At 40.2% G+C, this 25,584-nt stretch overlaps 1 protein-coding gene across 1 annotated transcript; it reads right to left on the bottom strand.

Moving 5' to 3' along the window:
• Positions 1 to 48: 48 nt before the first annotated feature.
• LOC130910463 (glycogen synthase kinase-3 beta-like) lies at positions 49 to 24,193 on the bottom strand. The gene is made up of 11 exons (XM_057827798.1): positions 23,828 to 24,193; positions 16,192 to 16,277; positions 12,597 to 12,698; positions 12,445 to 12,528; positions 12,262 to 12,372; positions 7,901 to 8,031; positions 7,374 to 7,578; positions 5,378 to 5,473; positions 5,113 to 5,299; positions 4,817 to 4,894; positions 49 to 2,387 (listed from the first exon to the last, which is right to left on the bottom strand). Exons 1-11 carry the CDS (start codon positions 24,000 to 24,002, stop codon positions 2,326 to 2,328), a joined length of 1,317 nt encoding a protein of 438 aa, XP_057683781.1. The 5' UTR covers positions 24,003 to 24,193; the 3' UTR covers positions 49 to 2,325.
• Between the last annotated feature and the right edge of the window lie 1,391 nt (positions 24,194 to 25,584).

Here is a 25,584-nt window from a genome sequence, read left to right on the forward strand (position 1 = left end):
TTTAAAACCTTTTTTTTTAAATATATAAATAAATCACTCACTACCACTAAAACCACAAGAGTTAAACAGTTTCATCATCACTTTATTACAGTAAATGAATTCACATACACACGCGCGCACACACACGGAGAACAGAGACAAACAGCGTTGCTTTTCTTTCTCTCTCCATCTCTGCAAAACTAATAGGTACAAAGAAGACTCATGGAGGCTTTTAAAGTTTCACCAAAAAATGTCACCTAATGATATTTAGCAGCACATCTCAACTCCTCACTATACAGAACGTGACTATGAGTGACAAAACGTTTCGTTGTCCTCACTCACACTATTTGTGTGAGATCATTCGGGCCGACCTGATGTGAACAGCGACTTCAAAGAAAGAGAGAGAAAGAAAAAAAAGGTGTAGGACAAACATGGCAAGCTTTTTCGTCTTTTTTACCCCCTGCAATATTTACACGGCGACACAAAGGTGTATTTACAGAATAAACAAGCACAAACGTATGGACAGAACGAGTGGCAGGAGATATAAACAGCTCTGTAATATAATAAAAAAAGGGGGGTCAAATAAAAAATGATATTTACACATGCCGCGGGAATGGGAGGATTTCAACAAAGAAGTAAAAACCCTCTGCTAACTACATGACTGAATGTGCCTGGAAATGAAAACATAGGAAACAAGTGATCCTCTCTTCCACTGGAACAAAGTTCACCAAGAGAATAAATAAGGAGACATGGAATAGGAAATTGTGAGTGCTGCTACATGAGGATCACTGACATCCAGGAAGAAATCCCCTGAAATCCTTTTTTTTGGGCGATTTTTGTAACGCAAGATGCCCCTAAATCAGTCGGAACATAGTCAATGGAGTTAAGGAATTCTTGTTTGAGGGGAGGAGTTAACACATTCACTGCCACTGACCGAGTTATTAGTCATGTTCGTTACTCAGTTTGCCCAGCTTGTCTGTGAAAATCAAGTTTCTATATAACTGTAATAAACAGACGCCAGTAGATGGCAGTGTTTAAAATCAGCACACCTTTGTCAAATTGCTCGTCGGACAAATTTAAGCACCTCACACTTATATGTCCGAGAACGTATATCGGGAAGCATTCAATGTCAGTCCTGTGGTGAATCTTCAATGCCCAAGTATATTATGGTAAGCAGTTCTCTTTCAAAAGCCCTTGTTTTAGAGTTCGAGGTATATCAAAATATTAGCTATCGTCAGTGTCCTGCTTGTTGATTATTTGATGGTAACTTAGTCTCTCATATGTTACAGAATAAAATATTCTGTGGGTCTTGAAAGAGCTGTTAAAATGCTCTAAAATGAACAATGAAAATGGCTGGCAGTGAATGCGTTAACTCATTGCCTGCAATAGACAATGATCTATACCCAGTTAATTTAAACCGGAAGTACTGGTTGTAAATGCTCATCTTTCAGTGCCATTGACGGCACTAGACGTCCAATACATTGCCAACGTCTCCCAGTCTAAACGTATTGGAGGTCTAGCGCCTTCAATGGCAACCAATGAGGTATTATAATTATTATAATATTATAATTTTTAAGGAGATTGCTGTCCACCGTGCTCCAAACCAGCTACATGATTTCTACAAGTAATAATCCTAAATGTGTGTTAGTGCATCATGGGAAAACATAAGCACACCTCAAGGGTAGAAAAAAAATCATGCTTTAAAAACATGAAAATGTTCAATAAAATATTCTAAATGGGATTTTTCTGGAAATTAAAAAAAAGGACGGATGTGGAACATGTGAGAAAGACAATAAAAATATGAACAATAATCATAATAAAAATGTGCATGAAAGAAGTTGGAGAATAACAATGATTGAACATGAACTGAGTGAACATCTACTCCAGCCTGATGACTTTGTATGCACATGACAATGATTGCAAACTCAACAAACAGTAAATGAGGAAAATGTGTGTGTGCATGACGTGTTCAAATAAATAAAGACAAACATGGTTGAAGAAGAGGAAAGGTGGAAAATTAAAAATAAAGTAAAATAAAAAAAAAAGGTTATATTACAGAGGACCAGCCCCCACTATTGAACCTTCGCATACCACTGGAGCAGTAGCCAAACAGCGCTGTATGTGTGTGTGTATTCATATATGTATGTGTGTATGTGATCATCTCTGGCTGCATGTTGTTGAACGCGTCGACTGTACAAAAACATCATCTATGAGGAGAGCGGGCGGCGCCGAGATGAGCAGTTACATATTTGTGTGTGTCAGTTGAGAGAAAAAGACAGCAAGAGAGAGAGAGAGAGAGAAGCGGCGGCGGGGCTGGCCAGACAGACAGGCAGACGATTGGCCGCTTCAGATGCTGTTAAGAGTTCCTGGTACTGATCCAAGTTGGGAGGCATCTGGGCCGGTACCATCTACAGAGACAATACACACAACAACATTGTTTTTAGTATGCTCTTGATGGGGCACTCATTCAACTCATATGCGGCGAAGGGAGACAACTGTTTGGGTGCACAAACAAATTGTCTTGAACGTGTCTGACCACCCGCACAGATGTTGTAGCTACATGATAATCAGTGTTGTTTTCATCAATGGTGACTATAACAAAAATATTTTGTCAACGGTCATTTTTGGCATTGCCTTTCAGAGTGTCGTGAGGTCAGTCTAAATCAGGATGAAAGGACTAAAACACCTAGTATGCATTACCTTCATTTGAAATATTCTTGCTCCAAGTTTAAATTATGCAAACCAAAACAGAAAAAAAATAAGACTGCAGCCATTTTGTGATGTCCGCTATACTCACGCACATACACACAGACTTCAGCACAAGTGCATGTGATAATGAGTATTAATGACATCATGGGGAAAGACGGACAATTTGGGATACTTGCTTGCTTTTTTTTGTTGCTAAAATAGTACTAGCTTTGATAAACTTCCTGCCCTCCACTTCCTGTTAATTTCCATTTTCCAATTCATTAAACAAGATTCTTTCCACAGGGATGCACGTGATTAAGGTGTTATGTGTCAACTTCCATCTATTGGCTGCTATGACTACTGGTGTCAACAATAATCGATGCGGCGATGCATCCCGATGCGGGCCATGGACGATGCGATTCGATTCGGGCAACAAGCCGAATCGATTCAGCACATATTAAAATATATAAGTCCGTTCAAAAATCTTCTGGTGATGCAATGGATTTGGTTTCCCCATTTGTATTATTATTCTCATTTTTACCTGTAGAGGGAGCTACTGTACAAGCAATGCAGGGGGGACGAGGAACCCAAATCGGCTTCCTCACGGGAGTAACGTCACAGACATGCGCAATTGCGCAGTGGCAATCGAGAAAGCAGAGAGATAAGACATAACAACAATGGCTGAAGCGGAGAAAGAGGGAGTGCGAAAGATTATTGACGCACCAAAGACATTGAAAGCAGGCATACGGAGACATTTTGGCTTCTATGAGGTTGGTGGGAAACTTGACCAAACTTATGCGGTGTGTAAAAAATGAAAGGCTGCTACTGTGTGTAAAGAAAAACAAAAAGAAAGCCCTGGTCTCATTCAAAGCACTAATTAAATGCTGTGATGTTTTTAAAAAAAATTTTTTATATATATTACTATTTTCATTTGACTACAACCAGGAATGACACAAGAGCCTATAAAAAGTTGTTTAATGTCTGACCGCTTGTGTTGCCTCATGATTCACGAAAAATATGCTTGACTTTAGCATTTTAATGCATCCCAGGCTTTAATGCATCGTGATGCATTGCCGAATCAAACCGAATCGAATCGTGGCCCTCTGAATCGAATCAAATCGAATCGAATCGTGGCCCTCCGAATCGTAATCGAATCGAATCGTGAGGGCAGTGCCGATGCACACCTCTAGCTATGACGGTAAGAGATGTCCAATCTAGTGCTGCAACAATTAATCAATCAACTCGAGTAATTTGATTAGAAAAAATGCTTCAAAGCAAATTTCGCTACAACTCACTGATTCACTTAATCAGAGTGGCGTTGTAATGGTTTGTTTTGAAAGTGTTTGCATTTAGTTTTATTGATTTGGGTGAATACGATGCCCTCTAGTGGCAACAGTGAATATGACAAAACTCATCGATGATAGCTGGATCCAGCTGCTCCCTGTTCATACATATGTTTAAAGGTTCATACTAGGGCTGCAGCTATCGATTATTTTAGTAGTCGATTAATCGATGAACTACTTAGTTCGAATAATCGAGTAATCGGATAAGGAACATGAAAAATTAAAATACCTGAGCTGAGCCTCAAACTAATTTTTTTAAAAATGAGGATCAATATACAACACAAGAACAATTGGCTAACTTACATAGCAAAAGTCTGCTAGCTTAAATGCTATAAAATGCCACCGTTTTTTTTAATAATGCTCTTAGGGTTCAAAGGGTTCAGACACATATTCCGACAAAAAAACGGCTAAATATACCTATAAACTAAATTACGAATGCATTCAAAAACATTAGCTCAAACAAAAACTTGGTTTACGCTGGTCTTAACAGGGAGCAGTTGGATTCAGCCATGTAAAATGAGGCAGACCAGAGGGCAGTGTATCCACTCTAATCAAGAAAACTAAATGCAAACACTTTCAAAATAAACCATTACAACGCCACTTTAATTAAACGAATAATCGAAGCAACAAAATTTCATTTGAATATTTTTTTCTAATCGAATACTTGAGTTAATCGATTAATCGTTGCAGCACTAGTTCATACAAAGAAGCTTAAAGCTGTCGTTTATCTAATTCTAACATGTGTGTACACAAATCTGTAATCTATTTCACATTTCCAAAGCCAAGACGGAAAAAAGTGATCTCACCGTGAGAGGAAGCAGCTGTGTGAGCACGAGCGTGCGGAGGGATAAGTGTGGAGTTCAGCTGAGGTTGGATAGACAACTCTGAGCACACAAAAACAGACATGAATGGTAGATTTTAAAAAAAAAGGAATTGAGTTTGTTAATATATGAAATACAATTTAAAAAAAAAAAAAATAAAATAAAAAAAAAAAGAGCCTTTTGAAATGTTGTCAATTGAGTTTTTCAGGCATGCTTTCATTTTAACAAATAACTTGAAGGGACTCCAACCATTTTTATTGGAATATCAACCCTTGACTTACCTGTAGTGCTGAAGTTGAAAAGCATGGGCAGCTCTCGCCCGCTAGGGAGCCGCGTGTTGGGCTGCCGCAGCTCGTCGAAGAAGGTATGCGAACAGGCCTCCAGCGGCGAGAGGCGCGAGGCTGGCGTGTACTCAAGCAGGCGAGAACACAGCAAAATGGCTTCCGGCGGTGTGCGCGGTTTGAACACCTCGATGACGACAACAAGAAAAAAAACACATTACTGATGTTCTACCATACGTTTAGCATGTCGCTAGACTCCGATTACCTTGGTCCATGGATGAGCTTTGATCTGCGGGAACTTGAATTCTGTGTAGTTGGGATTCATCTCCCGGATCTGCTCCCTCGTCGGGGTGCCGAGCACCTGGGAAGGCGGAGAGAGTGATTGACCGGCAGACGGACGACTTTAGGGCTGCAGCTATCAATTATTTATGCAAACGATCAATCTATTGATAAATTGGTTTGATTAATCGGAAAAAAAACATTACGTTGCAGAATAATTTTAGGAGAAGTAAAAAAACGAAACAGGTGTGCAAGCTTGAGGAGAGCTTTTTACAGTACATGCCCATCCATGATCAAACGTAAGTAGCCCTTTATTTAAAAAAAAAGTTTGCAGTGTTTACTTCGTAATCGCTGTATTCGCGGCTATCTTTAGCTCAAAGTTGCAATTTCTGATTGGTCGGAAAATCTGACAGAACACCGGGCACACGAAGAGGGGAATTAGGAGGGTATAGTGCTCTCCAGGCGGGGGATGTACGACAAGCCGCCGGTCGTCCGCTGAGGGGACAAAGAGCGTGTCAGCCACAAAATGCAAGCCACCTACATATTAAAATGATCCCAATATTTGACATAATGAAAAACACGATGTTTACTCACTTCCTCGTAAGTCCCATAGTCCCACAGTTGTAGGGTTTGTTTTGGCCAATATCCACTGGTGAATGGTAACCTTTTGAAACCCCTAAAAGGCGCACACGCCTTTCCCTCGTTACAGCAAGATTTTTCTGCAGCCGTCTGGCTGGCGTGATGCGAAAAATAAACGTATTAATCCGCAAAATCAGCTGAATCCTTAGTCCTTCTCATACTACAGTACGGCTGGATAGTGGAGAGGACTCCTTCCTCCGTACACGTCACAGTGCCCTTTCTCAACTCGAGACTGTTGCCGGAAGTCACTCATTTTCATGGCGCGGGATTCAAAAAACTAAATGAATATAGTAGGGCTGTCAAAATTATCAAGTTAATGGGCGGTAATTAATTTTTTAAATTAATCATGTTAAAATATTTGACGCATTTAACGCATATGCCCCGCTCAAACAGATTTAAATGACAGCACAGTGTAATGTCCACTTCTTACTTGCGTTTTTTGGTGTTTTGTCGCCCTCTGCAGGTGCTTGGGTGCGACTGATTTTATGGGTTTCAGCACCATGAGATTTGTGTAATTATTGACATCAACAATGGCGAGCTACTAGTTTATTTTTGATTGAAAATTTTACAAATTTTATTAAAACGAAAACATTAAGAGGGGTTTTAATATAAAATTTCTATAACTTGTACTAACATTTATCTTTTAAGAACTACAACTCTTTCTATCCATGGATCGCTTTAACAGAATGTTAATAACGTTAATGCCATCTTGTTGATTTATTTTTATAATAAACAAATACAGTACTTATGTACCGTATGTTGAATGTATATATCTGTCTTGTGTCTTATCTTTACATTCCAAAAATAATTTACAAAAAAATATGGCATATTTTATAGATGGTTTGAATTGTGATTAATTACGATGAACTAATTTTTAAGCTGTAATTAACTTGATTAAAAATTGTAATTGTTTGACAGCCCTAAAATAAAGCCATCGCTTCCACAAACATCCAAGCGGTCTATTTCATTCAGGAGCATAAAATACTATTAGTATTATGAAATAAACATGCTTTTTCGTGTCACAGGCACTTTAAGTGTCCTTACGCAGAGGGTTTATTTATTTTCCCCCCTTCTCTCATTGTTTGCATGCTATCCTCATTAAAATATGAAAACCTATAAATGTTTGGATGGTTTTAGTTAAAGCAGACACTGTATTTTCATCTGGGCGATTTTGACAAAGATCAGATCACATTTGATGGTGATTTCATGCAGAAATATGACAAATTCCAAAAGGTTCAGATACTTTTTCAAGGCACTGTAATTCATTTAATGACTTTTAATGACCCACATAAACCCTGCGTTCAATACTCTCAGCGAAGCCGACGTAGCAATGGCACACTCACCTTGATAATCTCCACCAACTGGTCCACGCCGCTGTCTCCGGGGAAGATGGGCTGGCCTAGCAGGAGCTCGGCCAGGACGCAGCCTGCCGACCAGATGTCGATGTTGGCCGTGTAGTCGGTGGCTCCGAAGATGAGTTCGGGCGCCCGGTAGTAGCGTGAGCAGATGTACGACACGTTGGCCTCGCCGCGCACCAGCTGCTTGGCACTGAGGGGAACCAGACAAGTTTCTTCGTCGTGAATCAGCTACGCGATCCCGATGTACGCATGTTTGTGTGCTACTTCCTGTCTAGTTCTTGATAAATCCATTAAGGAGCAGCTTCAGAGACAAGCTGCTGTCACTGCGCTGCTCAACTCACAGACTGAGGAAATCCTTCCTTGCCATGCGGCTTTTAAATATCACGTTCTCTCAACTGTACTGTACTGTCAACATCTTGGGAACCTTTTTCATTCGTGGAAAACAAAATCACAATGTCTAAAATCTCTCGGGGGAGGTCCGCTGAGTGAGCCGACCTGCTCCAATGGCTCACCTGCCAAAGTCACACAGCTTGAGGATGGCAGTTTCTGGGTCCACCAGCAGGTTCTGCGGTTTGATGTCCCGGTGACACACACCTTGCGAGTGGATATAAGCCAAACTGCGAAACAGCTGGTACATGTACACCTAAGGAGAAAAGTGTGTACATGTATAACTACAAATCAGAATAATATTATAATCTGACGACTCGAGTTCTAATGAGGCAGTTGTGTTTTGCATGCTGTTCCTGAACACACCATGTAACTGGCTAGAGAGTGAGAGAGCTGCAGTAGATGTTTATACTTTCTCATTTCACGTTGTTATTGTTGGCGTCAGCTACAGCGGACAGTAGCCGTGTTGTGTTGCACAAGTCCTGAAATAAATGATCAAAAACCTGACAAAGATGGCGACTTCCTTGCCGATTACACAATAATATTTGACACCTTCTCTAATGGCGTACCGCAAGCAACACGTCACTTCCGCTCATTAATATTCATGACATTAGCTACTGTTGCTAATAGGGACAAGCCACCGTTTGTCCCTAATAGGAATAGAATGGAAATCATGTATGAAGGAGATGTTTACAGAGCTAAACCTACCAATTCTCTCCGAAAATGATGTGCCTGGTGCCAAATTGACTGGCAAAGATGTGGAAGAACATGAAAATGTTCAGTTAAAGAGATGGCTTTAGTGTCGAAGGCTGAAAAAGACGAAAAAAACGAGCCGACCTAAGTATAGCTTTAGCTTTTTTATCGACGCGACTGACAATGACATTCTCCTGTTTCAACAAGCTATCCTTTACCATCAGCCCTGTCTTTGTTATATATCCTCTGGTTGTCCTATGTCTCTTACCGTTCTTGGGGGTAATTTAGTTAGCTTTGTGTAGCGATCGCAAATGCTACTCAGTGACAGCCAACGAACACTTTTAATTTTTTCAATGATAACACATCTTAATCCTAGAGGCGTGCGAAATTTCCGCTTCTTAGATTATTCATGATTCGGCCGTGGAAGATTCGAGAACGATTGACAAATATCCAAATTCCGATTAGTGAATTATACCAGGTAAAGCGGAAGTAAAACACAGTCAGCGCGGTCTTTGGGACGCAATGAGGAACGGACCGAGAGTAAATATCATGTTCAACTCATGCCGCTAGATAGAAAAACAATCATACCTGACTGCGGCTGACAGCCGCTACAAACAACGCCCAGATGCTAGTTGCTACAAACATACAGCTACAGTAGATATCATATATATGTAGAACTAGATGCAAAATGACAGACGACGTCAGTGTTAGAACATGTATTATTGAACAGAGATGCGAAATGACAAACTTTCCGGCGTAAGTAAACAGCCGCCATCTTAAAGCAGTAGACCTCTCTAGAAGCCTCTGTTGTAGCGAACCTAATTAACTTTTTATCTAAAATACTCCTAAATCGGCAGAATCTTGTCTTGAATCTATCTTTAAATGATGAAATACAGTGGTACCTCTACATACGATCGCTTCGACACACGAACTTTTCGACATCCGACGTAAAATTTGACTCGCCATTTGTTTCTACATCCGACGACATGCTCAAAATACGACGACAATGGCAGCGCCGCAGACGAATGCACGGCGGATTTTCTTGTGTGACAAATCAACACAGGTTTCAGAAAAGGTTGGTACAGGTGGTGAAACAAGGAAAAAGTTGACGCTTACCTTCTAAATGAAGATGCAAATGACAGAAAAATATGAGCGTAGGGTGGGCATCCGTGAAATGGCTCAACAATACATCTCCACGGTCCTCCTCCGACCATCGTTCGCCAGTCTTTATAAGTTAAGCTGACAATTCTTATTGTGGTAACATCTCCAGAGAAATCGCCAGCTTCGCCACGTTTTCATCATTTCTTTCACAACTTATTCAACACAAAACGCCTGCTGTCTGCCGCAATTGACGATGTTCTCAAGAAAGCATTGAAAGCGAAAGTAAACTTTCACCCGCTCCCCTCCCTCTTTGTCACGTCAGCGCCGCGGTGCCTTCAGGTACAGAAAAAAACGTCCGCCTTATTAGAACCCGTTTCGTTACACTATTACAGGAATTATTATTATTATTACATTATTAATCCGATTTTTATTTATTATTTATTTGTTTTGCTATATGTAATTGCCATTTGTAATAGTACCAGCAGTATTTTTTAAGGATTTAGTGCAGGTTTTTGGGCTGTGGATCGAATTAATGGAATTATAATGTATTCCTATGGGAAAATCCTGCTCGACATACGACCATTTCGACTTACAAACAAGCTCCTGGAACGGATTAACTTCGTATGTAGAGGTACCACTGTAGTTTTAAAACTTTGACAAAAGTAGACAAGAGAAATTATGGAATAACAGGAGCAATTTTAACAACTGTAACAGTTGATTCACAACATTAAATTATTACATTAAATTATTTGAATGTAGTTTAAAGCTGCTGATACAGAATGGGGACAGGAGTTTTTTATTTACTGTTACTTTTGTATATTTGTTTGGTGTTATATGTTAACTTGATACTGAAATAGTAGTTTGGTTTAGCCTGAGAGGATTTTTGAACAATTTTGGAACTAATGTACAAAACATTTTTAAAAAATTAAAAGGAGGGGGGTGCATCAATAATCGTTTTATAATCGAATCGGAGCCTCTGAATCATAATTGTAATCGAATCGTTAGGTGCCCAAAGATTCCCAGTTCTACTTAATCCTATAATTTATTTACACTTCCCCCTTACTAAAGTTGTTTTTTTAATATATATAACAGAAACGGTAACAGTGGCAGTCAGATACCATTGTAATTCTTTTCAGGTCATTCATTGTCAGACTGAAGCAGTACGGCACAACGTTACGCTAAAAAAATAAGTTAAAAATATAAAAATGGCTGACCTCTTTGTCCTCTGAAAGACCATGCCAACCCAACATAATGTTTACTGCATATGAAACGTGAATGGATTCGCCGAGCTGGTGTTAAAGTCCGCGCAAGTTGATTCGGTCTTCACATTTTTTCCTCCCGAGTTTTTGGTTTCCGGAAACGTATGAAGAAAACACCCTTCATGTGTCGTTATGTCTAGAGCCATTTCTACAAGTTCCAAAAAAGCAATGCGTGATCGGCATGTTTGTTTTTGAAAGATTACCGGAGAAAAGTAGCACTAATTACATTGTGTTTATGCGAGGGCGGGTCTATAATGTCCCACTTCGGCTTTACGACGCCACGTCACGGTCTAAAAATAGCCTGCGTGTGGTACGCCATTAAGACTGGCGAACTAGGGTAAGACTGTTGAGATTGTAGACATATTCTGGCAATATTGTCGAGCCAGTTCACTGACGCACACATAATACTCATATTTTTCTATTAGTTCCATCTTAATTTCAATGGGAAGCGTCACCTTTTTAGTTTTTTCACCACTTGCACTACCTTCTTGGGACCGATCTTGATTTCTCTCATCCGTCGTGCTGCCTTCTTGCGGGAAAACAATGAAATTACGATGCTATTGTAAATCGTCCTATGTCGAACGTTTCGTCATGTCGAGACAAATAATTTTGCGTCGGATGTCGAAAGGATCATATGTCCATGCGTTTGTATGTCACGAAAGGGAACCACGTGGTACCCCAAATCACATAGGCGGGCGATCACTCTCACTTTTGTGACTTTTTGGACTGTCAAACTGTCGCAACTTCCAGGAGAGCAAGACTCATGAAACAGCGGCCCCGAGAGGCTCCGCCTTTCTATGCCACTGTCACTCTCACACCGGAGGTTCAGTAACAGCATGCAAAACACAACCACCACATTAAAATCCGATTCTGTGTATCAAATGCAACTGCTTAGCTCAGCACAACAACATTTGGCCATGGCTAATCATCCGTCATCTTGTCATTGTTGATTTTGAATAGCGTGCGCGCTGTACTTCCGCTTCCAAGGATACCCTGCGTGCTCCGTCACAGCCTGAAGCATCACAGCTCCAGGCTGTAACACTGCACATAAAGTATCAAAAGTGGACCCTGCTCAGGTTGCATTCATAAGCGAAGCAGGTGGCGTTTCAATTTATATTTGTATGAATAAAGTGCAAATAAAAACAAAATAAATAAAAATAAAAACCTGAAATACACCGACTGCGGCTCACAATAACATTATAATACACTGTAGTTTTTTTATTTCATCGTATTTAAGTCATTGCCTGCCACTGACAGACGTCCAATTCATTTATACTGAAATGACTGGCTGTGAATGCTCATCTTTCAATTCCATTGGCAGCGCTAGACGTCCAATCTATTTTAGTCAAAATGGATTGGACACCTAGCGCCGTTAATGGCAGCCAATGAGTTAGGCTTTTGCTGCTGAAAAAAAAAAGAGAGTAAAGACTGACCTTGACATAGATGATAGGAATGATGCTCTTGTTCTTGTTGAAATGCCGGGCAACCCTGTAGACCGTTTCGGGGACAAAGTCCAGCACCAAGTTGAGGTACACTTCATCCTTCTAAACGATAAAATGCCTTGAAATCTCACATATCCATTATAAACGTAGACATACAAGGACTAAAAATCCCACCTTCTCTCCGCTTGAGTAGAAGAAGTAACGTAGTCTGACGATGTTACAGTGGTCCAACTTCCTCATGATCTGCAGCTCACGATTCTGCAGGACGTCATTGAAGGGTAATGTCAACTCCTCGACAAATGTAACTAGTAATGCTGAAATCTTACCTTGAACCTCTTGTCTTGGAGAACTTTTTTGATGGCCACCATCTCCTGGCTGTCGATGAGTCGCGCCTGGTAAACCACCCCGAACGAACCGTTCCCGATCACCTGAAGCGAGAGGAGGCGGGGTCGCATTTTGACCAGTGGTCGACCGATATAGGATTTTCAATTTTTTTTAAAAATTGGGATTTAGAAAAAAATTATTTCAGCCGATTACAGATGTTCAAGGCCGATTTTGTAAACGGATATTTTTAAAGCCCGGTTGTTTATGAAAAGTAATTGAAACAATCATTATATAAATGTCTATATTACAGCAGTGTTTTTCCAAGTAGTGTGCAGAGGCACACTAGTGTGCTGCTCCTATTGGTGCGCCCGATGCGCCAACGCCACGCTCCCATTGGTGGACGACGGATATGCGCATGTATACACAGTGGTATGAAAAGTATCTAAACCTTTTGGAATTTCTTACATTTCTGCATAAAATCACCATCAAACGTGATCTGATCTTTGTCAAAATCACACAGATGAAAATACAGTGTCTGCTTTAACCTAAACCACTCAAACATTTCTAGGTTTTTTTATATTTTAATGAGGATAGCATGCAAACAATGACAGAAGGGGGAAAAAATAAGTGAACCCTCTGCCTAAGGAGACTTAAAGAGTAATTGAAACAGTGAAAACATTTTAAGTCAGGTGTGTGCACAATCACTGATGAATGGTTTAAAGCTGCCCTGCCCACTATAAAACACACACCTGGTAAGAAATGTCTTGATGAGAAGCATTGTCTGATGTGCATCATGGCTCGGTCAAAAGAGCTGTCCAAGAGAATACTCAGACAAGTAAAAAAGAATCCTAGAGTGTCTGCTAAAGACATACAGATATCACTGGCACAGTCCAATATCTCTGTGCACACATCAACAATATTGAAAACTATGGCCAAGAATAGTGTTCATGGGAGGCCTACACGAAAGAAGCCACTGCTGTCTAAAAACAAAACAAAACCTTGTCCTTTAATGTTCGCAAAAAGGCACTCGGACACTCCAAAGAATTTTTGGCAAAATATTTTGTGGACTGATGAAACCAAAGTTGAATTGTTTGGGAGTTACACACAACATTATGTGTGGGGGAAAATTGGAACAGCTCACCAACATGAAGACCTCATCCACACCGTGAAGCATGGTGGAGGGAGCATCAATATTTGGGGCTGTTATGCTACCTCAGGGCCTCAACAGCTTGCAATCATTAATGGAAGAATGAATTCAAAAGTTAATCAGGATGTTTTGCAGGAAAACCTGAGGTCGTCTGTCAGACAGTTGAAGCTAAAAAAAATGATGGGTGCTGCAACAAGACAATGATCCAAAACATCAGAATTAAATCAACTTCAGAATGGTTTCACAATATACACTTTCTGGAGTGTCCAAGTCAAAGTACACACTTGAACCCCATTGAGATGCTGTTGCATGACCCAAAGACAGCGATTCATGCCAGACATCCCAGGAATCTGACTGAACTACAGCAGTTTTGTCGAGAGGAACGGGCCAAGATTAGTCCTGATCGATGTGCCAGATTTATCTGCAGCTACAGGAAGTGCCTGTCTGAAGTTATTGCTGCCAAAGGGGGGGGGGGGCATAAAATATTAAATGTGATGGTTAACTTACTTATTCTTCCCCCTTCTGTCATTGTTTACATACTATCCTCATTAAAATATGAAAACCTATAAATGTTTGGGTGGTTTTAGTTAAAACAGAGTTAGCAGACACTGTTTTTACATCTGTGTTATTCTGACAAAGATCAGATCACATTTGATGGTGATTTTATGCAGAAATGTGCGAAATTCCAAAAGGTTCAGATACTTTTTCATACACTGTAGTGGTGTTTTTGCATGACCTAGGTGGCAGGAAAAAGAATAAAGAGAAATAAAAGCGAGAAGGACTTCTATTTTTATTTCCGCTGCCAATTCCTATTTTGTAAGCGCTACAATATATGATTCATCACATTATTAGGGTAGCTCTTGGCGGTATTTTGAAGGACACTCAGCCTTGTTAACAGCATGTGGACGTCGTCGGGGGGGACTTGCAGGAGGAAGGAAGGAGTAGGTGGAAGTAGGCATGTGCCGGTATGAGATTTTGATTGTACGATAACTGTGAGCAAAAATACCGTGGTTTCACGGTATTGCAATTATAGATCCAAAATGTGTTATTTTGAGATGTATGGGTTGAAAAAAAAAATTTTTTTTTCAATTGAACAGGATTTTTTTTTTCAGAACATAGTTGCAAATTGGAACATGAATAAATTGTTAAAATAAATAATCAATAAGAAAAAAACAAATATTTTTAATAAAATTAAAATATAACTTACCGTATAGACTATACCCACAGCCACAGCTCAAGTTGCTCAAAATTAGAGCAAGAACAAAATAATTTTCATAAAAAAGTAAAAACCCTTCTGAATAAATTTTTAAAAAATTTATACTGCATGACTTTTTTTTGAGGGTGGAAAAGCTCAAGTGAAGTTTCACCATTTTCAGCCACTGTGTCAACTCTAGTCTACATGATGTCATGCCTTTGTGTTAAAAAGAACAAAGAATTCATAAGTTAATAAGTTAGTTAAAAATGTAAATATTGTTGTAGAAAGGTTTGATCTAAAAAAACAAAAAAACAAAAAAACATTGGGAGTGAGACCTCCCCTTGATCCAGCGAACGTGGATTTCTGCTTAGGGCAAGATCACCTTTTGCAATTAACGATCTTTGACGCTATCCCTTTTCTCCTTCATTCAAGTGAATCAAGCTTTTCTCACTCTGCGGCTGTAACACTCGACGAAGTTGCTCTCCCAGCTAAGTCTAGGTTAACATTCGTCTTTGTAAGCTTTTAGTTAGTTTGTATATCGAATTTGAAAGGAAAATGTGTGTGTTGTTTTTGGCGAACTTTTTTATGGTGCTAACCTGTTGAAGCTACTCACACATGGAAAATCACAATTGTACAACGCTTTAAATTTATTAATTTTGTATATTCCACTTATCACGATTTGAGATCTCAATAAATTGAAGAAAAGAACGCCTTATGTTTGGAGTATTTGGTTTTGGGTTCGCTGGCTGTCTAGACGATAGTGTCACTTTCACACACAGCAACAAACAGGAGGGGGTGAGCGCTGCCGCGTCACGCCACTTCTGGCTGCATTTTTGACACATGAAAAATAGCGAATACCGTACTATGGTCTGACAGAAAATTTTAGTGGTTTTGAAACCGCAACGTTTTTACACCACGGTAAACCGTTGAACCGGTAACCGGGACATGCCTATGTGGAAGGTTCGGTCGTGTGCAATAAGATACTGCTTACACGACTATAAAAACAAAAAACAACTGGAGACAACAAAATGGCGGAGGAGACTCCAGCGCTGTAAAGTCGAAATTACGTACGTCGGGTACATTGTAACCTGGGGACTACCTATATTCGCCGGCCAACATATCTGTCGACTTTTATGAGAAAGATCAGCACCCAAACAGCGAACATAGGTTCTTCTACTATATCAGCTACATATTGGCCGATCCTGAAAAAAGTCCAAGTATCGGTCGACCTTTCATTTTGACTACAAAATCTCACCTTGATGTCAGTGTAGGACACCTCTTGCGGGCGGTCCGGGCCCTGACCCGGCGTGGCCACCACCGTCGTCACCTTTCCGCTGTCTCCTAGGAAACGAGAAGAAACTTCAAGATGATTTCAAGTAGCTCATCATACAGAGCATATCTACAATTTTTTTTTAATTAAACTTGAGGTTAATAAGCCAACTTCATCACCACTCTGGATCGTTAAGTTCACATTTAAGACGACAGAGTGGATAATTAAACAGGGGAATTGTCCAAAAATAGGCCAATTTGCTCATTTCTTTGCCCTTGTGGACTGCTTTAAATGACGAGTGTCTGGCTGATAGCAAATTTTAAGACTAACACGTTAGATATAATACACACAACGCTGACCATACAAATATAGCGCTATGCTGAAATATCTTCTGTTGTAGTCCGATACAGGAAAAAAAAAAAAAAAAAAAAAATCCAATCATTTGTCTCTAAAAGTAATACAACTTTTTAATAGGTTTATCCCTTGTAGACTTCTCATCCATTTGAAGTGGGAGGGTGGCAGCAAATTCATTCAACATTATTCATTCACATACTGTATATGACCGTCAATGGCAGCCGACGAGTAAACAAGGAAAATGCAAAAATGTCCTATAATAGTTGTGCAATAGCTTTTAATTTTTTCCCCTAAAACGACTAGTTTCATAATTTTCTTTGCAGTGTACATTAGACCGGTCCAAAAAAAAAAAAAAAAAGAACTTTAGAAAATTGCTGCTCCACAAGGTTATATTTGTTCCTTTCCTAGACAGTAAAAAGTACACAAAATTTCACGTTCATTGTCCTTCATTTAGTGTCCGCGCCCAAGCCCTCAAGTTGTCCACTAGTGACCGCTCTCTATGCGTTATCCCCAGGGTGAGGGGATAACCAGTAAACTCACAAGTAAGTAACGCACCACTAGACATGTGGCGGCATGAGGTTCTGATAGTATGATAACATTAAGCCAAAATCTCACGGTTTGACTGCAATTGTGATTTAGGGCTATACAAATAAAATAGAATTGAATTGAATTGAATTGCAGCTCTAAAATGTGTTACTTTGAGATATCTGGGTTAAAAAAAAAAAAAAAAATTAGGGCTGTCAAAAGATTAAAATTTTTAATCGAGTTAATTACAGCTTAAAAATTAATTAATCGTAATTAATCGCAATTAATCGCAATTCAAACCATCTATAAAATATGCCATATTTTTCTGTAAATTATTGTTGGAATGGAAAGATAAGGCACAAGATGGACATATACATTCAACATACGGTACATAAGGACTGTATTTATTATAACAATAAATCAACAAGATGGCATTAACATTATTAACATTCTGTTAAAGCGATCCATAGATAAAAAGACTCTTAGTTCTTAAAAAATGTTAGTACAAGTTATAGAAACTTTATATTAAAACCCATCTTACTGTTTTCGTTTTAACAAAATTTGTAAAAATTTTCGATCAAAAATTAAACTAGTAGCCCGCCATTGTTGATGTCAATAATTACTTACACAATGCTCATGGGAACTGAAGCCCATAAAATCAGTCGCACCCAAGCGCCAGCAGAGGGCGGCAAAACTCCATAGACACAACAAGTGAGCGTTTCACTGCACTGTCATTTAAATCTGTGAGTGGGCCATCTGCGTTAATTGCATCAAATATTTTAACGTGATTAATTTAAAAAATTAATTAACGCCCGTTAACGCGATAATTTTGACAGCCCTAATATAAATAAAACATTTTTTCCATTGAACAGGATTTTTAATTATTCTAAACATACTAGCAAATTTGAACATTAGTATAATGTTAAGTTAAACAACAAAAAATAACAAATATTTGAAATCAAATCAAATTAAATTAAAAGCAGTCCTTTAGGTGAGCCTAAACCCACAGCTCAACATTATTACCATCAGAACAAAAATAATCGATTTTTTTCCCATAAAAAGCACGTGTGTATGACTCGTATCATGTTTACATTATAGACACACTCTCTTTCTCAACACTGACATTTGCCAGGGCAGAAAAAAAAAACAAAAAAACACGTTTTACCACCGCTAGACACACTAAACACACTGGAGTTAACTCTTGTGGCTGGTGGGAAACGTTCACGACAGTTTTTACTAACCTTTAAAGTGCCCGTGACACGAAAAAGCATGTTTATTTCATAATACACACCGTATTTTATGCTCCTGAATGAAATGGACCACTTGGATATGTGAACAAGCGACCGATATATTTATTCAATTTTTTAAATCCCGCGCTATGAAAATGACAGACTCCCGGCTTCGGTCTTGCATTGAGGAAGAGGGCGCTGTGACGTGTACGGGAGGAGTCCTCTTCACTATACAGCCGTACTGTTGTACGAGAAGGACAAAGGATTCAGCTGATTTTGCGGATTAATTCGTTTATTTTTCGCATCACGCCAGCCAAACGGCTGCAAAAAAATCTTGCTATATGAGGGAGAGGCGTTTCAGCCTTTTGGGGGTTTCAAAAGGTGCCCAGTCACCAGTGGATAATGACCAAAACAAGCCCTACTACTGTGGGACCACGGGACTTACGAAGAAGTGAGTAAACATCGTGTTTTGTATTATGTTAAATACTGGGATCATTTTAATATGTAGGTGGCTTGCATTTTGTGGCTGACATGCTCCTTGTCCCCTAGGCTGACGACCGGCGGCTTGTCGCACATCCCCCCGCCGGGAAAGCACTATACTCTGCTTATTGCCCTCTTCATGTGCCGTTCTGTCAAATTTTCCAACCGATCAGAAATTGCAACTTTGTGTCAAAAATAGCTGCGAATACAGCGATTACAAAGTAAACACTACAAACTTTCTTTAAATAAAGGACTACTTACGTTTGACCATGGATGGGCATGTAAAAAGCCCTCCTCATACACATATTGTCATGTTAGCTGCATCACAACTACAGCCGCCCTCCTATGAGTCTCTCACTGTTTATGACTTTGCCGTGTAGTAAAGCATTATTTTGCCATATTCATGTTAACTAGCTCATGCTCCTCCGACGTTTGTCCGGCGGTCATTGTCCAGCTGTTTCCCCGCAAACGAGCCCTCTGGCCTCAGCAGCGGAACGACGAGCTTTAACTTGTTCGCCGCCGGGCTGGTTGCCGATTGGCGAAGACAATCGACAACCCGGTCGTCATGTGAAATTATCCGGGCTAGTTATGTGTGATTTTCCGCTTCGAAGACTTTGAAACATCACTCGGTTCGGGTTAGCATGTCGGCTACCCGTCACGCCTCTTGGTTTGATTTTGCAGCTCTCTTCGTCGCGTTTTTCTCGTTCTGAATAATTCCCCCTCAATGGGCTGAATAGTAAAAACGATGAGCCCATTCTCCCGCTGACGTCATACACCTGTTGGGGACGCTAGAGCCCTATAATGGCAGGCGTGGCTACCCGGCAGATTAAAAGACTAATTTCTCATCATCTGCACTCTGTGCTAAATTGTTGTACATAGTCGAATCGTCTTAAAATATGATTCTAATTCACATAATAATGCTATTTAAGACTCTTTTTCTCCTGTCGTATGCACTTTAATTTTGTATAAATGCGAAATCATATTGGAGGTATTGCCTCCTTGGCAGCGAACCTCCGCAAACATGTTTTGCATGTTTGCTTCTGCATTGCGGTGACAGCGTAGCGACGATGGAGACCCTACGGCGTCAATGAGCATTCGATAGTTCTGCGGCAAGGAAACGCATTGCTCTGTAATTCACCACCAAGCAACTAGTGGAGTGTGGCGTTGTGTTTGTACGGTTTTGGGGGACTCTTGTCGACTTCCTCTAGTTTTCTTCTGGTTACACAACAATGCCAACGGAAATGGTGATTGACTGTGGATGGATCTTCAGCTCATCAACATTGAACAACAAGTGTTGATCATACAAATGTTAAGACGCAGGCAATGCAGAAGAAGGTTGTGGAGGTGGTCTGACCGACTTGATGACGCAGAGACTGGCAGTCACATTACGAATTCTAGCATCAGGTGGAATCCAGCAAGCTGCGTTGTCCAGCGTTTTGTCTGATTTCTTTGCTGTGTCCTACAACCACCCAGTGGAAAGCCACAGAAGATTTCTGGCGGCTATTCGCTTCCGAACCCACACATACTTGTCTCGCAGGTTCTTCCATTTTTTTTAATGCATCCGCTTACCTCCAGCCCAGCATTTTTGGCAATTTCCTTCAACGAATTGCTTCTCATTTGGCAAACTTTGAAAAATTTTGACAAACCTCTCCGACGATCCTCTTGTCTGCTTGGTCCATTTTTGAGTATTGCGCAAAAGTGTTTGTAAATGGCGGTGATTTCGCTTTGACAACAGCCTGAGCGGACCAATCACAATCCATTTGCGTCACATCACCACGTGTTGACGCGACGCAAACTCAGAATTTTGTGGAGGTGCCTGTCAGGCTATGGATGAGGGTCGTAAATTGGGTCTGCCTTGACGGCGTAGGTCTGCCGCAGAAGCATAACTCAGCCTTCAGGTGCGGCTGTAACGTTTCTGTAGCCGAAGTATTCCCAGACTAGCAATTTCGTTTTTTTCGATAGGGGGAAAAAGTTCAGGAGTTTCACCTCCTCCAACCATCGTTTAGCACAGCTGACTCACTGACACTGAGCAACAACCGCTGGAGAGCGTTGAGTGTTACACCTGCATGCGAGGGATTTCTCCATGCATTTTTGGGACATAAGAAATAGCTAACACCGTAGGGACGGTATGACGGAAAACGCTTGCAGTTTTGAAACCTTGACGTTTTCATACCCCGGTATACCTTCAAATCGGTAATCGGCACATGTCTACGTACAACACACAAAGGAATGTGCAGTTTATTCATTTCCGATCACTTTGTCGGTTCATTGTGGGAAAGCAATAGGGGAAAAACCATTATGGAGGGCGCGGACCTAAAGACGAACAAAAATAGCCTTGTGGAGGAGAAATACAAGAACTTTGAAAAATAACAATAATGCGATGGACCGGTCTAGTGTACATTACTGCTTTAAAGACAACAATTCTTCCTTAATAATGTTGGAGGTCATCTCTTCGCCTATCGTCCTCTCTCAGAAACACACATCCTGCATGAGAGGACCACCAGTTTACAGTTACACTTAATGCCAAGAATGTCAGGTAACTTGTCAGATTTGTTCGTAATTGTGCAGTATTTACAACACACATATTGTTAAAGCAACAAAGCAAGGGTTTCTTTTATGCCAAGGATGCAAACATGAGCAGAGAAATAATTCTCCAAGCAATTCATGATGCTAACTGGGTAAATCTGTGGATTACCCACTGGCAGAAACATTCATCACACCCAAAAGACCGAGTTATAAGCCATTTAAATTAGTGCTGTCAAATTTATCGCGTTAAGGGGCGGTAATCAATTTTTAAAATTGATCACATTAAAATATTTGACGCAATTAACGCATGCACGGAATTACCCGTTCATGCGTTGCCTCAAAGAGTTTACAATGACGCCATTTTAGCACACTGAGAGCGAAAAGGCAGAGAAATGCAAGTGGACACAGGCGTTCATTGGACCGCGCCTTGAATTGGCTTAAGCTTTGGCAACTCTTTCAGAACAAATATAAGTATTGTGGCAAATGATGTGGGGAAGAATGACAGGAGACAATAATTTTCTTAACACGCTTAATATAACACAACGCAGAACATACTGTATACCATTTGCAGCAACCACTGACAGTCATGGTTGCCCAAATTCCCATCATGCATTTGGGCGGAACAGTTAAGTCGCTACAGTAACAACAAAATAATACTCCTATCTCTCAAAAAAAATAATGTTCACGAAAAGAAAAGCACTCAATGCAAAGTGAACTGGCATTCCCAATCAAAATAGCTATGCAAAATACACATAAAACTTACTCAGACTTTGCCTTGACTAGATCTCTAATTAATTTAAAACTCGCCATTGACACCTTGTGGTGTATTTCAATCACTTCCTTACGTAAAGACACTGTGAAAGAACGGCAGGGAGCCAATGTGACGTCCCGCTCAGCGACGTCAACAATGGCGAGCTATTAGTTTATTTTTGGAAAATTTGAAAATTTTACAAATTTTATTAAAACAAAAACATTAACAGGGGTTTTAATTAGAGATGTTTAATTAGAGACCCCGATCGATCGGCATCCCGATCACGTCATTTTCAAAGTATCGTAATCGGCAAAAAAATATTGGCCATGCCTTTTTTTAATATATATATATTTTTTAATTAAATCGTTTTCTAATTGTATTTAACATTACAGACATAATATGTTACACTCATCCAGAGTCTTTAGTTTAGGCTTAAGGTAGGGTTATCAAATTTATCCCGTTAACGGCGGTAATTAATTTTTTAAAAAATTTATCACGTTAAAATATTTAACGCAATTAATGCATGCACTGCACGACCCACTCACGCATTGTCGCGCTCAATCTGTAACAGCGCCATTTTACCTATATAGAGAGATAAAAGGCAGCGTAAAATGAGTGGAGTGAATTTTGGCAGCCTTTGGAGCCTTTTTTTAACTGGCTAAGGCCTTACAATCCCTCTCCCTACGATAAGAAATATCATGGGAAGCAATGTGGGGAAGCAAGGTAGCAATTGATTTTTTTTTTAATCACCTTATGTTATTTTCCAACGCAGAGAAGATATATCAATTGGTAGCACTACGCACAGTCATGGTTCCACTTCCCATCATGCATTTGGGCATGGCTACAGTATCATTTACTGAAAGCTCAACAAATACACTACATGGCAATATTTAGTCACAATATACAAAGTCACAAGTCTTTCTATCCGTGGATCCCTTTAACAGAAAGAATGTTAATAATGTTAATGCCATCTTGTGGCTTTATTGTTATAATAAACAAATACAGTACTTATGTTACTTATGTTAAATGTTAATGTCTGTCTTTCCATTCCAACGATGATTTACAGAAAAATATGCCATATTTTAGAGATGGTTTTAATTGGGATTAATTAGTTTTTAAGCTGTGATTAACTCGATTAAAAATTTCAATCGTTTGATAGCCCTACTTTAAATGTACTAGCATTTAAAAAAGGTCCTACGGCGGTTGTTGAGTTGTGCATTAACGTTGAAACCCTAATTATCTTTCATAGCCCACATTTTAACACAGTAACAACGCATCCATAGTTAATCACTTGCGTCCCTCCAGATGTGGGCCGAACGAAGCAGGCTTCCGAGCCCGCACATACGACCTTGTGAGCGGGCAACTTTCCACCCGGGAGCCCCGCGATGAGAGTCACCGGCAGCAAGCGAACAATGACCGCTAAGCAAAGGAGTTTATCCAGCCTGGCTTCTGTAATAACCCCGTTTCGATGCTATCTTAAACAGTGAGCTCCAAGATATGGGATGAGTTAAAAAGTGCAAAAAATAGGGCGATTACGAGACGCCTTTCATAGCAATAAGGGTTCGGCCGAGCTCATCAATAGACTGGGCGGTGAACTCGTAATGTACAAAACAAGTGGCTAACACTAGCACGCTAACTAGCAGGGACGACTGTCTTGTGACTGTATTGTGGGCAAAAAGAAGTCAAGGCAACGCAGTTCACGTGTAACACAATTCCCTCAAATATAATAGTTTTAATATTGTATTTAAAATCTTACTGGCTAGCTTGAGATTGGAGCATCCCGATAAACTGCTGCCGGAGGCCTGTGGGACCCCGGACTTTCCTGTGCTGCTCCCCACGGCAGCGGCTGATCCGGCGGGCGCGGCGGCGGCTCCTGGAACTCCTGGCGGCTCAGCAAACGAGCTGGTCCTGGGCCGCCCGCTGCCGCTCATATCTTTCCGCAGGCCTTGCTGTTGTCTTCCCACGCTTTCTTTTCCCCCAGGCGAGTGACTCAGTCTTAACGAAATGCGAGCACCGCGACAGCTAGCAATTTACTGGAAGACACGCCGAGAGTCGCAGCTTCTGCTGCCGCCGGCTGGTGTCTGCCTGGCTGCTGGGCGGGTTAGCTGTTGCTAGACACCCGAGAAACGGAGCGCGCAAAGCCTAATGGGAAATGGAGTCCGGCGGAGAGGTCACTCAGGCTGTTTGCCTTGACTCGGATACTTCTAACAACTACAAAACTACTTGACGCTGGATGGAGGCCAGACAAAACAACTATAGTTTGTAAACGGAATATTTCAAGTGTAATTGCAGTTTTTCTTTACACTTTAACATTTATGCCTTGTAATTTGCCGCAAATTCAAACTCATATTTTCTTAAATAGAATTTTAAAACCGTATACTGTAAGATTGTTGAATTAAACCACTTCTGAGTGTTAATGTATTTGAATTTTACGATTTTCAGTGGTCCTCAATTATTTAAGAATTATTCCAATTCACACTCATGCATGGTCCCTTAAAACTGAAAGTCAGCTGTATAATGTGACGATCAAAAGTCTACACACCCCTGCTCAAAAGCCAGGTTTTTGTGGAAAACAAGATGAGTTGCTTTTTCGATCATTAATGTGACCTAGTCGAGTATAATGTGTAATTTTTCACTGTCAAGCAGTGTTGTTTTCGTCAACCATGACGATAACAAAAATATTTCGTCAACGAGCAATTTTTTTCATGACCATGACGACCTAAAAACGCGGCTTGGAAGACTAAAAACATCACAAGACAAATGTCAGTTTTCGTCTGACGAGACGAGATGAAAATCCGCCATAGTTTCTGTCATAAGTTCACGATGTGTGACATTTTCTTATCGTATCAGTGAAGAAAATAGTGCTGGCCAAAAGTATTGGCACCCCTGCAATTCTGTCAGATAATGCTCAGTTTCTCCCAGAAAATGATTGCAATTACAAATGCTTGGGTAGTAATATCTTCATTTGTTTTGCTTGAAATAAAAACTACAAAAGACAACGGTTGAGTCAACTTTAATCCGTTTTAACTGGCTGCAAGTGTGATGTAGTTATTGCCACCACCAGTTACAGTGGGGCAAATAAGTATTTAGTCAATCACTAATTGAGCAAGTTCTCCCACTTGAAATTATTAGCGAGGCGTGTAATTGTCAACATGGGTAAACCTCAACAATGAGAGACAGAATGTAGAAAAAAAACAGAAAATCACAGTTTGATTTTTAAAACATTTATTTGCAAATCATGGTGGAAAATAAGTATTTGGTCAATACCAAAATTTCATCTCAATACTTTCTTATGTACCTTTTGTTGGCAATAATGGAGGGCAAACGTTTTCTGTAACTTCACAAGCTTTTCACACACTGTTGCTGATATTTTGGCCCATTCCTCCATGCAGATCCCCTCTAGAGGAGTGATGTTTTGGGGCTGTCGTTGGGCGACACGGTCTTTCAACTCCCTCCACAGATTTTCTATGGGGTTGAGATCTGGAGACTGGCTAGGCCACTCCAGGACCTTGA

The sequence above is a fragment of the Corythoichthys intestinalis genome, chromosome 22 (assembly GCF_030265065.1).
Source record: "Corythoichthys intestinalis isolate RoL2023-P3 chromosome 22, ASM3026506v1, whole genome shotgun sequence".
NCBI classification, from domain to species: Eukaryota; Metazoa; Chordata; class Actinopteri; order Syngnathiformes; family Syngnathidae; genus Corythoichthys; species Corythoichthys intestinalis.

What these genes read in the sequence shown, in the direction of transcription:
- LOC130910463 (XM_057827798.1), bottom strand. Translation starts at nt 24,002, where the DNA reads ATGAGCGGCAGCGGGCGGCCCAGGACCAGCTCGTTTGCTGAGCCGCCA. An exon ending in TTCCTATCATCTATGTCAAG is followed by an intron (nt 8,032 to 12,261) that starts GTCAGTCTTTAC and finishes TTTTCTCCTTAG; the next exon opens with GTGTACATGTACCAGCTGTT. An exon ending in AAGCTGTGTGACTTTGGCAG is followed by an intron (nt 7,579 to 7,900) that starts GTGAGCCATTGG and finishes GGTTCCCCTCAG; the next exon opens with TGCCAAGCAGCTGGTGCGCG.